The sequence below is a fragment of the Scardinius erythrophthalmus genome, assembly GCF_964197995.2.
Source record: "Scardinius erythrophthalmus genome assembly, chromosome: 7".
Lineage (NCBI taxonomy): Eukaryota > Metazoa > Chordata > Actinopteri > Cypriniformes > Leuciscidae > Scardinius > Scardinius erythrophthalmus.
This window is the reverse complement of record NC_138227.1, coordinates 24,924,743-24,938,892: the sequence shown is the minus strand read 5'-3', so window position 1 is coordinate 24,938,892 and position 14,150 is coordinate 24,924,743. Positions and strand designations below refer to the sequence as shown.

The 14,150-nt window shown below is 38.3% G+C and overlaps 1 protein-coding gene across 4 annotated transcripts in view; it reads left to right on the top strand.

The window, feature by feature from the left end:
* pds5b (PDS5 cohesin associated factor B) overlaps nucleotides 1-14,150 on the top strand; it is a 55,636-nt gene that overhangs the window by 38,556 nt on the left and 2,930 nt on the right. For all 4 annotated transcript variants that reach the window (XM_081371260.1, XM_081371261.1, XM_081371262.1 and 1 more), the window contains 19 exons: nucleotides 787-900; nucleotides 1,173-1,254; nucleotides 1,363-1,411; nucleotides 1,537-1,676; nucleotides 1,772-1,887; nucleotides 1,967-2,072; nucleotides 2,753-2,913; nucleotides 3,185-3,308; nucleotides 3,485-3,643; nucleotides 5,083-5,151; nucleotides 5,416-5,552; nucleotides 6,347-6,470; nucleotides 7,305-7,509; nucleotides 8,051-8,165; nucleotides 8,686-8,818; nucleotides 9,058-9,177; nucleotides 9,686-9,748; nucleotides 9,833-9,975; nucleotides 11,213-11,680. In XM_081371260.1, coding sequence (XP_081227386.1) covers nucleotides 787-900; nucleotides 1,173-1,254; nucleotides 1,363-1,411; nucleotides 1,537-1,676; nucleotides 1,772-1,887; nucleotides 1,967-2,072; nucleotides 2,753-2,913; nucleotides 3,185-3,308; nucleotides 3,485-3,643; nucleotides 5,083-5,151; nucleotides 5,416-5,552; nucleotides 6,347-6,470; nucleotides 7,305-7,509; nucleotides 8,051-8,165; nucleotides 8,686-8,818; nucleotides 9,058-9,177; nucleotides 9,686-9,748; nucleotides 9,833-9,975; nucleotides 11,213-11,680 — 2,628 coding nt within the window. The remainder of the gene's footprint in view (nucleotides 1-786; nucleotides 901-1,172; nucleotides 1,255-1,362; nucleotides 1,412-1,536; nucleotides 1,677-1,771; nucleotides 1,888-1,966; nucleotides 2,073-2,752; nucleotides 2,914-3,184; nucleotides 3,309-3,484; nucleotides 3,644-5,082; nucleotides 5,152-5,415; nucleotides 5,553-6,346; nucleotides 6,471-7,304; nucleotides 7,510-8,050; nucleotides 8,166-8,685; nucleotides 8,819-9,057; nucleotides 9,178-9,685; nucleotides 9,749-9,832; nucleotides 9,976-11,212; nucleotides 11,681-14,150) is intronic.

Genomic DNA, 14,150 nt, shown 5'->3' with positions numbered 1-14,150 from the left:
CTTAACTAAAGCGTTACCTTTTTGTGGAAACCATAATATATTCAGAATTCTTTGATGAATGGAAAACAACAGCATTTAGAACAGCAAAATAACATGTCTTTACTGAATAAGACATGAAATCATTAAAAATGCCTTCATTGTGCTAGTCAACAGAGAGCTTACAAGTCACTTATATAAAGCTTGAATTATCGGTATTGGCTGATCATGATGACAAGAAATCGGTAGTCGGTATCAGCTGCAAAAATCCACCAAAGATGACCACAGATTCTCTTCACTTTAAACCCAAGAATGGAGCCACAGGATGAAATGCTGAGATGGTCTCGCAGTTCGGGCTCACAACTTGTTTCACTTCTTTTCAAATTTAAATGCACATGCTGAGTTAATTTGCAGTCATTGTTTGAAACATGATACCTTATCCCGTCTTGTAATCATTTCTGACCTTGTTGATGTTTTTTGTGCTCTGCAACCAAAGTACTTTTCATTTTCAAGCTTTCATGGCATGTTGCATGCAGCTTGTTCAGATTACCCATTTGAACTCCTCACTGATGAGTTGGTTTATAATGTTATTGCATTATTAAAGCATGCGATGACAACTGTGTGCAAATGCAATTTCGTTTTATGATTGGGTCATCAATTTGAGATTTGAGCTCACTTGAATGCTGTCTAAGCTCAGTTAAATTTGGGTAATGACACGTCAAAGAAAACAATATGCAATCTCAAAAGAATGTAAATTAAAAAAAATGAGAGATATATAAGAGATTCATTCTGATTTGATTTTTTCTCTAGGTTGCTTGTGGAGAGGATCTTCGCCCAATATCTCGTGCCTCACAATCTAGAGACTACAGAGCGAATGAAGTGCCTATACTACTTGTACGCCACATTGGATGGAAATGCTGTCAAGTAGGTGCAGTAATTCTTGTTTTATTCATCTAAAACATCTGCTTGTGCAGAAATTGAGTTGATGATTTTGAACCATGCAACCTGCAAACAAAAAGCCCCATTCTGTTAAACATTGTTTAATTTAGAAATGCATCATGTTATGGAAGTAAAATTGTTTCATGATGTTTTTAATGGAAAATAGGATTTTACAAGGGGTCTGAAAAGAGTTTATGAAGATGTATTTGCAGACATGGAATGTTGATTGTGGTTGTTGTGGTCTATCTCTCCTATAGAGCTCTGAATGAAATGTGGAAGTGTCAGAACATGCTGAGACACCATGTCAAAGATCTTCTGGATCTTGTTAAACAGCCAAAAGTTGGTTTTTCCTCTCAGTTGTTTGGTTTTGGTTATAGCTTTTCTGATTTCTTTGTATTACATGTTGTACTCCTGGTTGAACATTCTTGAATTCCTTTATCCCCCCAGTCTGACTCTTACAACAAGGCCGTGTTCTCAAAGGTCATGGTTATCACAAGTAAGTCGTGTTTGTTCTCTGCAGTGCTGTTAGATTAATCTCCTGTCAAATACAATCAGCTTTTTGTGTAAGAAAAACGTTCACTGAGGGGGAAACATCTCTCCATCTCCATTTCTGTGTTAAAGAAAACCTGCCAGACCCGGGGAAGACGCAGGACTTTGTGAAGAAGCTCGCTCAGGTTCTTGAGGAGGACGAGAAGATCAGAAAGCAGCTAGAGACTCTCGTGAGCCCATCCTGCTCGTGTAAGCAGGCCGAGGTCTGCGTGGTAAGAACCGTATTTCTTCGCCTTGCAGAAAAATCATTTTTTTATCTTTTGTAGTTTAAGTTTTCTCAGTTTGTGGCTGTGTTTGCACTCCACAGAAAGAAATCACCAAAAAACTGGGCAGCCCCAAACAGCCCAGCAACCCTTTCCTAGAGATGGTGAAGTTTTTATTGGAGAGGATAGCACCCGTTCATATCGACACAGAGTCTATCAGGTACATTAAGACTTTTAAATACCGGGAATAAATGTACCATCATTTGCGCGCTGTCTCACTGCTTCCTCTCTTTCTGCAGTGCACTTATCAAACAAGTGAACAAATCTATAGAAGGAACTGCTGATGATGAAGATGAGGGAGTCCCGACTGAGCAAGCAATCAGAGCCGGCCTGGAGCTTCTGAAAGTAAATAAACCTCTACTAGACCCATTACCGCATTGGACTGTGTCCGTGCCGATGTTAAATCCCATTAGCACAGAAACATACATGCATGTCAATATTTGGATTAAGTCAGAATTTTTTTGTTAGTTTGTTGCTCCAGTTTATTTATTTTCATTTTATTTATTTATTTTTAATACATTTGGTGTCTTCTTTATCCAAAGCAATTTATATTGAATTTAAGGGTACATTTTATCAGTTTATGTGCTAGTGCCATGGTCTACTATTTTATTTTTATTTTTATTTTTATTTTTATTTTATTGTATTCTATTTTATTATTTTATTTTATTCCTCCAATTCAGATGAACCATTAATTCAACCAAACAGTTATTGTTTGATTCAGATGTTACATATAAGAATTAAATCACTATGAAACATCTGGTAACATTACCATGAATATGTGCAAACTGTTTCAATGAATTGATTAAAACTTGATTCACCTATTCATGTACTGAGTCAAACTTGCCAATACTACTGTATTTTAAATGAGAAACAGACCATCTTTAGATCTTAACGGCCCAATAAAATACCAGCAGACAATATCAATCAGCCTTTAATATACACATTTAATAGAATGTAAACTCTTTTTATCATTATTTTGTTGGTATGTGTTCATTGGTGTACTGAAGTGTCTTTACGCCCCTCAGGTCCTGTCCTTCACCCACCCTGTGTCGTTTCATTCTGCCGAAACCTTCGAGTCTTTGCTGGGCTGTCTGAAGATGGACGATGAAAAGGTTGCAGAGGCCGCACTGCAGATCTTCAAAAACACTGGCAACAAACTGGAGGAGAGCTTCCCACACATCAAATCGTAAGCTTGAGTCTGTCTCATGGACCCCGCGGTCTGTTCAGAAGAGCACATCTGGGCTTTCGTTCTAGAGGAGTGATGCTGCTCGAATTGTTCCACCACTTCAAACGTTTTAATCATACTTATATTTATTGAAGACCATTTCTCATTTTGTGATTTCTGAGATGCTCTGCCACTTGAAATTGGAAAACCATTTTCTATTGTGCTGTACAGTCATCCATAAAGTGGATGTTGCCATTCACTTCTGCCCGTTTTACTTCTTTTTGCCCCCTAGAGTCCTGTTACCAGTACTGCAGCAGAAAGCAAAGAAGGGTCCTCCTCGTCAGGCCAAATATGCCATCCACTGTATCCATGCCATGTTCTCCAACAGAGATACACACTTTGCACAGATTTTTGAGGTAAGATTGTGAAGAACAGTCTTGGTGTCTAAAATATATCTGGAATAATGTTTTTGTAATTTTGCTGTTCCTCTGAAATGACTTTCCTTTTTGGCTAACGTGACTGAGGCCTTCACATGTTCACTTTAAAATTTTACCTGGATGCCTGACATTCTAACCAATTTTATCTGCCACAGCCTCTGTATAAGAGTCTAGACACAGACAACATGGAACAGCTCATCACCCCTTTAACAACACTGGGACACCTGGCCATGCTGGCCCCGGAACAGTTTGCAGCTCCGCTCAAATCTTTAGTGGCCAATTTCATCGTTAAAGACCTGCTAATGAACGACCGGGTAAATTACTGCACTGCTCATTACTGTTTCCGCAATAAAGCCTGAATTTTGATGAGAGGACACAGCCAATCAGTGTGATGCACTGCATAGAAATGCACATTTTTATATCTCCCCTTCTGGTGAAGTAGTGCAGAATACGAGGACTCAAAATTAACTCAGAAACTTGATGTATAAACTCCTCTGGATTGCTTCACTGTAACATACATTATGAACCCAAAGTTCTTTTTTGTAAATAAACATTTGTGTATTTTCTGGCCATTACAGGATGGGCATAAATTATAAAAATAGAATATATGTGATATTAATTAAAAATAAATTATAGTAAATATATTTTTGACTTGGATATATTACTGTTCCAATGTAGAATATTCCAATATTAAAAACAATATATTCCAATATCGTAATGCCAATAATAAATATTTTATTTATATATATATATATATATATATACACACACACACATATATATATATATATATATATATATATATATATATACACACACACACACATATATATATATATATATATATATATATATATATATATATATATATATATATATATATATATATATATATATATATATATATATATATATATATATATATATATATATACATATACATATACATACAGTATATATATAATATACACTCACACACGCACATTTTTAATATAGTTTGTGTACTTTTTAAGTATATTTTGGATTTAAATGTTACTGAAAAAATATGCCAAAAATAATATATAAAATATTCATATGATTAAATGTTAATATTTGTTTGTAAAGCCTCAAGGGAAATCTTTTTGTGTGTGTGTGTTCTAACTTCAATATAAATAATGACTGTTCTTAAGGTCAGTATGAATGTGAACTAACATGGAAAAAATAACAAAAACATTAGACATTTAAATTGTTAATCACAATTATTTGTATAACAGTGAATCATCAGCCAAAGTTTCATGATCGTGAAAGCACTGCTGATAATGAATACCATAGCCGGTCAAGAGAGCAGCATTAAATATGCATGTGTTGTTTATTTGCCTGTAGCATGAACTAATTTAGACTCATTTAATTAATGTGATTTTATGGGTGTGTGCTTGCTTAAGGCTCAAATCAACCCAGTATAATTATGAGAGTAAATGCCTTAGAAAGTTCAGAATGTATCAAACAGATGAGATCCCGTTTACTGATCTCATTTGATTGACCTTGTGGGCACATATTTATTTAATTTTTATAGCAGTTTTAAATCAAGTCGTGTGCTTTAATACACATAGACGTGTGACACATCATTTGTCTCCTCGCCTCTATTACAAGCCGTGTGCTTATTTTTAGTTGTAACCTTGTTAGCAAACTTTCAGACCAAGCAATAAAGGGTTCTCCACACTCTCTGGTTTTTGAGGCATCTGATACTGATCTAGATTTTCTGTTTGCTGCAAAGATTGCTGGCAAGAAAACCACCAAGCTGTGGGTCCCAGATGATGAAGTCTCTCCTGAAACATTGGCTAAGGTGAGACGCTCCGTAAATAAATCACAACTTCAGCTAAGATTTGTCTTTTACTATTTATTATTCATTTTCCCAGAGTAAATCACATCTCAGCCTGTATTGCATTGATTCCCAACATATATGGCTAGACAGCTTCTTTTCTTCTTTTAGTTTTTTTTCCACCTTTATATTTTAAATAAATGACACCTAAACTTGCAGTCTCAGGAGATCCTAGTTACTAGTGAGTAAATAATGAGTTTAATGTTCCTCTGTCTTTGTGTGTTTCAGATTCAGGGTCTGAAACTGATGGTCAGGTGGCTGCTCGGCGTGAAGAACAACCAGAGTAAATCTGGCAACTCCACTCTGAGAATGCTGACGGCTATCCTGAGCAGCGATGGGGATCTGACGGAGCAGGGCAAGATGGGGTGAGTGGCACTTTGAGTTTTGAGGGTTGTTTTTTTTTTTGAAAAAAAATATAGGTACATTTTATGGTTTTAAGAGCACTCAAAAGCATTTACATCCAACAAATAAACACTACCATTCAAAAGTTTGTAAAGATCCATAAGATTTTTGAAAAGTCTTATGCTCACCAAGCCTGAGAATTTATTAGAATTTAAAATAACTGTTCTCCATTTTTAAATATTTTAATATACAATGTATTCATGTGATCCATGATACATTTTTCAGCATTCTTTGGTGAATAGAAAAACAGCATTTGTTTGAAATAGAAACAGTTTGTACATTATACATTTCTTTGCTGTCACTTTTGATGAATTGAATGCATCCTTGCTGAATAAGTGTTAATTTCTTTCAGTTTTTTTTTTTATTTTACCTTTTTTCTTTTTAAAAATCTGACTGACTGACTTTTGAACAGTAGTGTAAGATAAAACCGTCAAAAGTTAAAATGTATGGTTTTGTTTAGAATTTAATGTATAGTTTTTACAAATGTATTAATATACATTTTTTCACACAAAAAATGAGTTCCCCCCCCCCCCCCCCCTACTAATACTGGGGGGTCCCAGTCTGTTACATGTGCTTTACCAAAAAGGCTGGAAATTATACTTTCATATTAATAGGAAACTCCAACATCACAATAAATTCATGAACACTTTGGCTGGAAAATGATGGCATATATGGCAAAACATTACTGATTCTTTTATTTGTATGTTGTGATGTGGGAATGATTTTATGTGCTGGCTTTCTGTGTGTGGGTGTACAGGAAGCCGGACATGTCTCGTCTGCGGCTAGCAGCCGGGTGTGCGATTCTTCGTCTCGCTCAGGAGCCGTGCTACCATGAGATCATCACCCTGGAGCAGTACCAGCTCTGCGCCCTCGTCATCAACGTAAGACCCATCGCTGGCTCCTTATCTGACTGCATATTGGTCTAATGTAAAAAAAAAAAAAGGATCAAAACATTGTTTTAATGGGTTACTCTGCTCTGACTAACAGGCTGCTTGGTTTTTAGTGATTCACTGTATTCCTGGTCACCCACCACGCTTTGAAGTCTTATCTGATGTGCAGGTTATGACAAACATATCTTTGAGGAAGCCTCACTAAGGGTCACTTAACTTTTAGCTGCAAACCGACCGTTAAAATCAGAAGTCAGCTTCCAAATAATGCCTCTCTTATTGCAGATGTAGCCTCAGTATGAATGTTCATTCACAATCCATTTTACTTTTATAAGATGGATGACTATTTCAGAGTACAACTGGATGTCCAAGCTGAAAAAAACAGGGTGGGAATTAATTGGATTGTTGAAAGTGGGCGTTTCATATTAAAATGGAGCCAGACCAAATGTATGTTTGACCAAAACCAAAGCTTAAGCAGGATATGCAGGCTGTTAGATAATATTGCTACCTGACAGCCAAAAAGTGACATCAGAAGAAAAATAAAGCAGTTTCAGAGAAAGAAACCAATCAGTCTTTCACAGCAAGTCTAAATATGTGTATTAAGAAATTAATTGGGGGTCCATTTGGATTTCACGTTGATCTGTACAGGAAACAAAAACGTTGTAGGTTAAACCCTGCAGGAATGGACAGCGTTGCACAAACCTGGTGGTGGCACTTAACCCTAGGTCGCTGCAAGGTTATTGTTCCTGGAGTGTTTTGTAATCTGTTGATGAAAAGCATCAGCTAAATGACTTATTAGGAACTAATGAGTGCTCTTGTCTTTCTCAGGACGAGTGCTATCAGGTGCGACAGGCCTTCGCCCAGAAGCTGCACAAAGGCCTGTGCAGATTGCGTCTGCCGCTCGAGTACCTGGCCGTGTTCACGTTGTGTGCCAAAGACCCGGTGAAGGAGCGCAGGGCGCACGCCCGTCAGTGCCTGGTCAAAAACATCAACTTGCGCAGGGAGTACCTGAAACAGCACGCAGCAGTCAGCGGTGAGGACAGTCCGTCTAAATCCTGCTCTAAAGACAAAGCTAGAATCAAGAAACTGTTCTTATTCAGCATCACTTATTTGGTTAATTAATTATTATTTGAGGTGAGGGTGTGAGGGCACTTTTAAAAGCTAAAGGAATCATTCTGGAATCAAAAGCAGAATCAAATTCCTTATTAAAGAGGCACACACATGTGGTGTGTTTGTGTGCTAGTGATCTTTATTAGTTAATATTCACGTGTCCAGCACACTGAAATCTTGAGATGCTCTGCTGAACTGTTCATCAGGGTCATTATGCAGAAGACTCTGTTGTTATGTCTGTCCTGTCAGGTGGATTATCCAGTCCGTCGTGTTGGTTTCTTCATCTGTTGCTTTTGGAATAATTTGTTAGTTTCAGACCCTTTGAGAATGTGAACCTTTTCCAATTGTAATTCATATTCATGAACCAGAGTAATATTGTGGGACCTGGAAAATGCCCAGGATTTTATAATACTCACATAGTGTGTGTGTGTGTGTGTGTGTGTGTGTGTGTGTGTGTACTGCAGAGAAGCTGATATCACTCCTGCCGGAATATGTGGTGCCATATGCAATTCACCTTTTGGTCCATGACCCAGACTACGTGAAAGTCCAGGACATTGAGCAGCTCAAAGACATCAAAGAGTGAGTCCACACAAACTCCACCGGCTTCTCTTCCATCTTTAATCTGAGAACGTTTATCTCGTCATTAGGTTGTCATTTCAAGCTTTGGATGAGATATTTGTTACCAATATGTGCAGCTTGTTGGATGTTTGGCTGGCTGCCGAAAACACTGATAAATGGTGTTCCAGAGTTGCCATCTGCCTTTAATCTTGAAAATGATGTTTCTCTCTCTCTCTCTCTCTCTCTCTCTCTCTCTCTCTCTCTCTCTCTCTCTCTCTCTCTCTCTCTCTCTCTCTCTCTCTCTCTCTCTCTCTCTCTCTCTCTCTCTCTCTCTCTCTCTCTCTCTCTCTCTCATATCTTCTCTTTCCCTCTCTCTCTCTCTCTCTCTCTCTCTCTCTCTCTCTCATATCTTCTCTTTCCTCTCTCTCTCTCTCTCTCTCTCTCTCTCTCTCTCTCTCTCTCTCTCTCTCTCTCTCTCTCTCTCTCTCTCTCTCTCTCTCTCTCTCTCTCTCTCTCTCTCATATCTTCTCTTTCCCTTCAGGGCTTTATGGTTTGTTTTGGAAATCCTAATGGCCAAAAATGAAAACAACAGCCATGCGTTTATCAGGAAAATGGTGGAAAACATAAAACAGACAAAAGATGGACAGTGTCCGGATGATCCCAAGATTAATGAGGTCCGTCTTGTTTGAAGGATGCTTTGCTTTTTTCATGTGGCTCTTCAAAAGTTGTTCTAACAGGGAAAACCTTAGAAATGTAAATGATTTTCAGAACTGGACATTTATGAAGTACTGATAAAACTTGTCAATGTCTATAGTCATAAATATTTTATACCGTTATATCACCCATGCCTATATAAATGTTTTTATTTACACTGTCCTTAATTATCTCTCTTCTCTTTCTTTCTCCTTTCCAGAAACTGTACACAGTGTGTGACGTAGCCATGAACATCGTCATCTCTAAGAGCACCACATACAGTCTCGAGTCACCTAAAGATCCTGTACTGCCTGCACGCTACTTCACACAACCGGACAAGGTGCTTAACTGCTGCCTTTCTGTTGAACTGCTGCAGGACTTAGTTGTAGAAATACTAGGGAATGTTTATTTTATTTTATTTTTTTTGGATTATGGGATTTTTTTTTTGCTAGGAAAGTGGATGGGGAGAGAGAGTCAGTATAGGATTGTGACTGGATTTGAACCCATATCTCCCATAAACACCAGCTCTTTATTTATGTATCATGAACCATACACGTTTCTGCCCTGGAGTGGAAAAGTCACAGAAATGTATGAAATCTTAGAGTAATTGAAACTTCTGTACTGTATAGAAAATGTTCTTGTTGAGCTTTTTTTGCGTCTCAAAAAAAAAGAACAGAAAAGCTTAACATCTTTATCTAGTCAGAAGTCATAGAAGTTTTGATTGGTTAGCAAGTGTGGAAGACTTGCTGCTGGTACAAACTTTAAATCAGTTTTAAAAAAATGTCTGTTCAAAATGATTTTTCTCCCTCTCGGTCACTATATCTTTCAATGTCCTCCCTGCCTTTCAGAATTTCAGTAACACAAAAAACTATCTGCCTCCTGAGATGAAGTCGTTCTTCACCCCAGGAAAGGTACGTATTTGCCTTCTATTCTGTGCTTTTAACCTTCTTCAGCCCAATTGGACTGTGAGATTGACTGCCTGATTCTCTCCGCAGCCTAAGGCAGCAAACGTGCTGGGCGCCGTGAACAAGCCTCTGTCCGCCACAGGAAAACTGCAGACCAAACTCTCACGAATGGAGACCATCAGCAATGCCAGCAGCAACTCCAACCCCAGCTCCCCCGGCCGCAGTAAAGGACGGTTAGTGTCACAAACACACATACATGTGAGATAATTGTGTTTGTGTTGAGGAGGAAGGCAAGGCAGCACTCGGGATTACGAAAGATCGTCCTTTCTACTAGAGATGGGAAGTCTCATTCGTTCTCATTCATCAAGTTTGTTTTTTCAAAAAACGATTCTCCAGTTTACATTTGCATGCAGATTACACAAAAGTAGTACAGTTAATGTTCTTTTTTTGTAGTAAACAATTTTTGGTTCAAAAATACTGTTCATCGCCATGTCTGAATAGTCTACCTTATATTTGATAAGTGTACAAACGCTTTGCAGTTTGTTTAAACCAATTAATTAACAACCCATGTAAAAGCAGTTTGTTTGTGATCTGACCTCACTATAGGTTGTAGGGGAAAACACCATATCATGGCTAGAGATAGCTTTTGCTCTTTATGCTCTGAATGCAAGAAACAACACATATAACCGGCGATTTTGAAAATATGTAGTTTAGCACATTCCTAAAAACGACATATTTGTTGCATGATCTGTTCAGTAGCATAAATTTGATCCAGATGTCCTGTAAAACCAATGGTGGTGTGCATAAATACACAAGTGTTATAAATAACATTTGACACACTCCCTCTCTTAAAACTAATATTGTTGTAAACACTGAGCTGTCTGAAGTTTGATCTCAAACCTTATCTGAATCCATTTTATGTTATTAACACAAATTGTCATACTGCAAAGTCTGGCTGTGGTATTAACATCCTGCTGTGGACTAAACAAGCTCTATTGAGGTCACAGTGCTTTGTAATCATACCGCCTTTCAGCATCCACACGAGTGAAAGCAGGAAAGGTAGGTGTGCGGTGGCTGTCTCCAAGTCCACTGGGTTATTGAATAGGTGTCATTGAGATTCTTTTGAATGGAGTGTTTTATGTGTCTGCGTCACGAAGGCACAATAATTGCTGTTTCCTTTTACCTGTGCTACACTGAAAGAGCACTCTGGGGATGTACTGTTCAATGGCATTGACATGACTCATGCCGTCCTTTCTAGATTTACAATGGCCAAACTCGTAGCTGTCTTTATAATGTGACCAAGACTAACTGATGAGAAATGCCTTGAAGTTTGTCATACTTGGAGTCTTTTATTTTAGTTTTTTTCACATTCTTCAATTAGTAGCTCATGGCCTTTAATGAGATTTATAAAAAAAAAATTCAAAGAGTAACTTGTCTCGCACTTTATGTGCATTTCTTTTCTCACCCCAGACTGGACTCGGCTGAAGTGGACCACAGTGAGAATGAAGACATTTCAATGAAGAGCCCGTCTGAGACAGAAAAGCCCAGCAGGGGCCGCAAGCGAGGTGCAGCAGCCAGCCAAGACGACAAGGGCCAGGAGTCCAAACCCAAGCGGGGCCGGAAGAAAGCAGCCAACACGAGCACTGATGATGCTGAGGACCAGTGGGGCGAGGACAGCAGCATGGCAGAGCCAACCATGGAGACCGAAGACGAACAGAACAGCCCACCCAAGAAGGGGCGGCGAGGACGGCCGCCCAAATCAGCAGCCGCAAAGGACGAGACACCCAGCAAGGGCAGGAGGGGTCGCAGGAAGGCTGCTCCACCTGTAGATGAGGAGAATGAGGAAGAGCAGCAAGAGGAAGAGGAGGAGGAAGAGGATGATGCAGGCAGTGAGAATATGGAGGTGAAGCCCAAAGGCAGACGAGGACGGAAACCAAGGTGAGTGGCTGCCTGCATGCACTTCTGTTCTTCTTCATCTTATTCTTATTATCATTTATCATATATACTGTATATGACAATCAAGTGTCAGTGGCTTTGGAACATCGGGAGAATTGAAGGTTTATATAGCCTTCAACCTAATATTGGAAGTTTTTATTGGTTGCTCCTTGAATGTTGCAAAGCAACTAGCGATGGTACGACAAAACACCTTTTTTTTGTATATGACACGAGGGAAGCACAAAGCTTTGTTTACAAAAGAAACTAGAGGTTGCAACCATGGAAACATTTGGATTCGTGCTGAATGAGAGAGGCACATGAGCCCATACATTTAAGCCATTTGTCGGCTTTGTATTCTGTTTTCCGCGGGGTCTTAAGTCTAAGATTCTGAACTTTAAATTTAAGGCCTTAAAAAGTCTTAAAAACGGCCAGATTTTCATTCTAGGTCTTAAATTTCATTTAGTCAGGTCTTAAGTGTTTACCCTCGTTCATTTCCAGAAACGCTGACCGCAGAAAGTTATTACAAAGTAGCAAAAAAGTATGGAGTTGTAGCCTACAAAGCGGAGCTCTAGCAGGGGTCTCCAACACGTCGCTCGCGTGCTACCAATAGCTCGTGGCTTGATATGAGCTAGCTTGCCAGAGGCCGTTCACATATCGCGTCTTTTGCGCGCTCAAGCGACGCACTAATTTTTTTACCAGGCGCAACGAGATGAAAAAAATCTAAACTTTTCAGAATGCCGCAAACGCACCGCAGGTCATGTGACAGGAACCAACCAATCACCCCTTTCCATAACAACATTGAAAGCTCAGTCAACATGAAGGATGGGGGTGCACCCAAACACTACTAATAAATTTAAGCTAATGTGTAAATGTCAGTAATTTTTTATATAAAAAAATATTTAAAGGCTGAAATATGAGGTTTATCTTTGTATAAAACCTTTTTTGTCAAAACTTTATTTGAACTTGTACATGTTAGTAGATAACGTTGCAAGACACTCTTTTAAAATCTGGCCATCACTTTTAATGGTATTTTAATGTTCACGTTAACAAAAAGTGTATATTGATGCTAATCAATTTGTTATTTGCTGTTTTTCGACATAAAACTTGTTGAATTGACTTCATTCTGTAGTATTAGTACTTTTTGAACAGGATTCTGTGATAACCGTAATAATTTTGGTCACTTTAATCATCTCATCATTTCCTCTCTAGTTATGATCAACTATGATCAACTAAAATCAACAATAATTGTGTTTTTACAGTATAATATGCAAAAGTACAATTTTCTATAAAAAAAATATCTACCTCTCCCTCTCTCTCACACACACATATCAGATAATCCTTGATAGATAGAAAGATAGATAGATAGATACTCTAATGATCCCGAGGTAACTATCTATCTAACTTGGATAATGCGTCGTGTAGGTCTTAAATTTCAATCTTTATGGCCTTAAAATGTCTTAAAAAGGTCTTAAATTTGACTTACTGAAACCTGCAGAAACCCTGTTTGCGATCTGGCAATTTTTCACGAATTTCAAGTAGAAAAACGCTGTAGGACAGATACATTTTAAGGCCCGTTCACACCAAGAACGATAATTATAAAGATAACAATTAAGATATAGTTCTAAAAATCATTCTCAGTATTAAAGAATAGCAGAGTTCACACCACATCTATAACGATAATGGCACAGAGACACGATATCGTTGAAATTACTTTCAGAACGATTTTATCCAGCTGATGAATGAAAAAAACATTGACAGCCATTCAGAATCCATCCTGCTGTAACAAGCTTGAGGAAGTGACAGACCAGCACACGCTTAGAATAAACAGAACAATATCGTCCGCTGTTGTGGACACTAATATAGTTATCTTTATAGTTATTGCTCTTGGTGTGAACGGGCCTTTACTTGTACATCAAATTCTATTTAACAGTTTGTGCTTGTTTGGTAAGGCACATCAAGTTTATTTGTGTAGCACATATCACACCCCTGTAATTTAGTTTTGCTTTCTCTGGCAGCACATCAAATAGGCTATAGCTTAAATGTCTCTCACCTGCGGAAGATAAAATTAGCTCTTCATACCTTTTACAACAAGTGTCATTTGCTTTGGAACTTCGGGAGGATGAAGAAAAATGGAGTCTTAAGACATGAAGATATTAGACAAGAGATGGTATCTGTCCTGCTCGTGTCCCAAATCTCTCTCAGGGGCTGTTTACACCTGGCCACTTCATGCGTTTTCTCAGATCGGATAGCTATCTGATTTATCAAAACGATTCCATTTACACCTGGTCACATAAATGTGTTTTTGCAAAACGAATTTAAACCCGATCTTCAATTCCCGCGCTATATGCAGATTTAACGGAGTGCACGTCACCGAAAGCAACAGATGAGCTGCATTTTATTGATCATCAGCTAAAATTTCTAAATCAAAGACCACAATAAGAGAGAGCGGCAACAGCCCTGGTAATCATTTCGT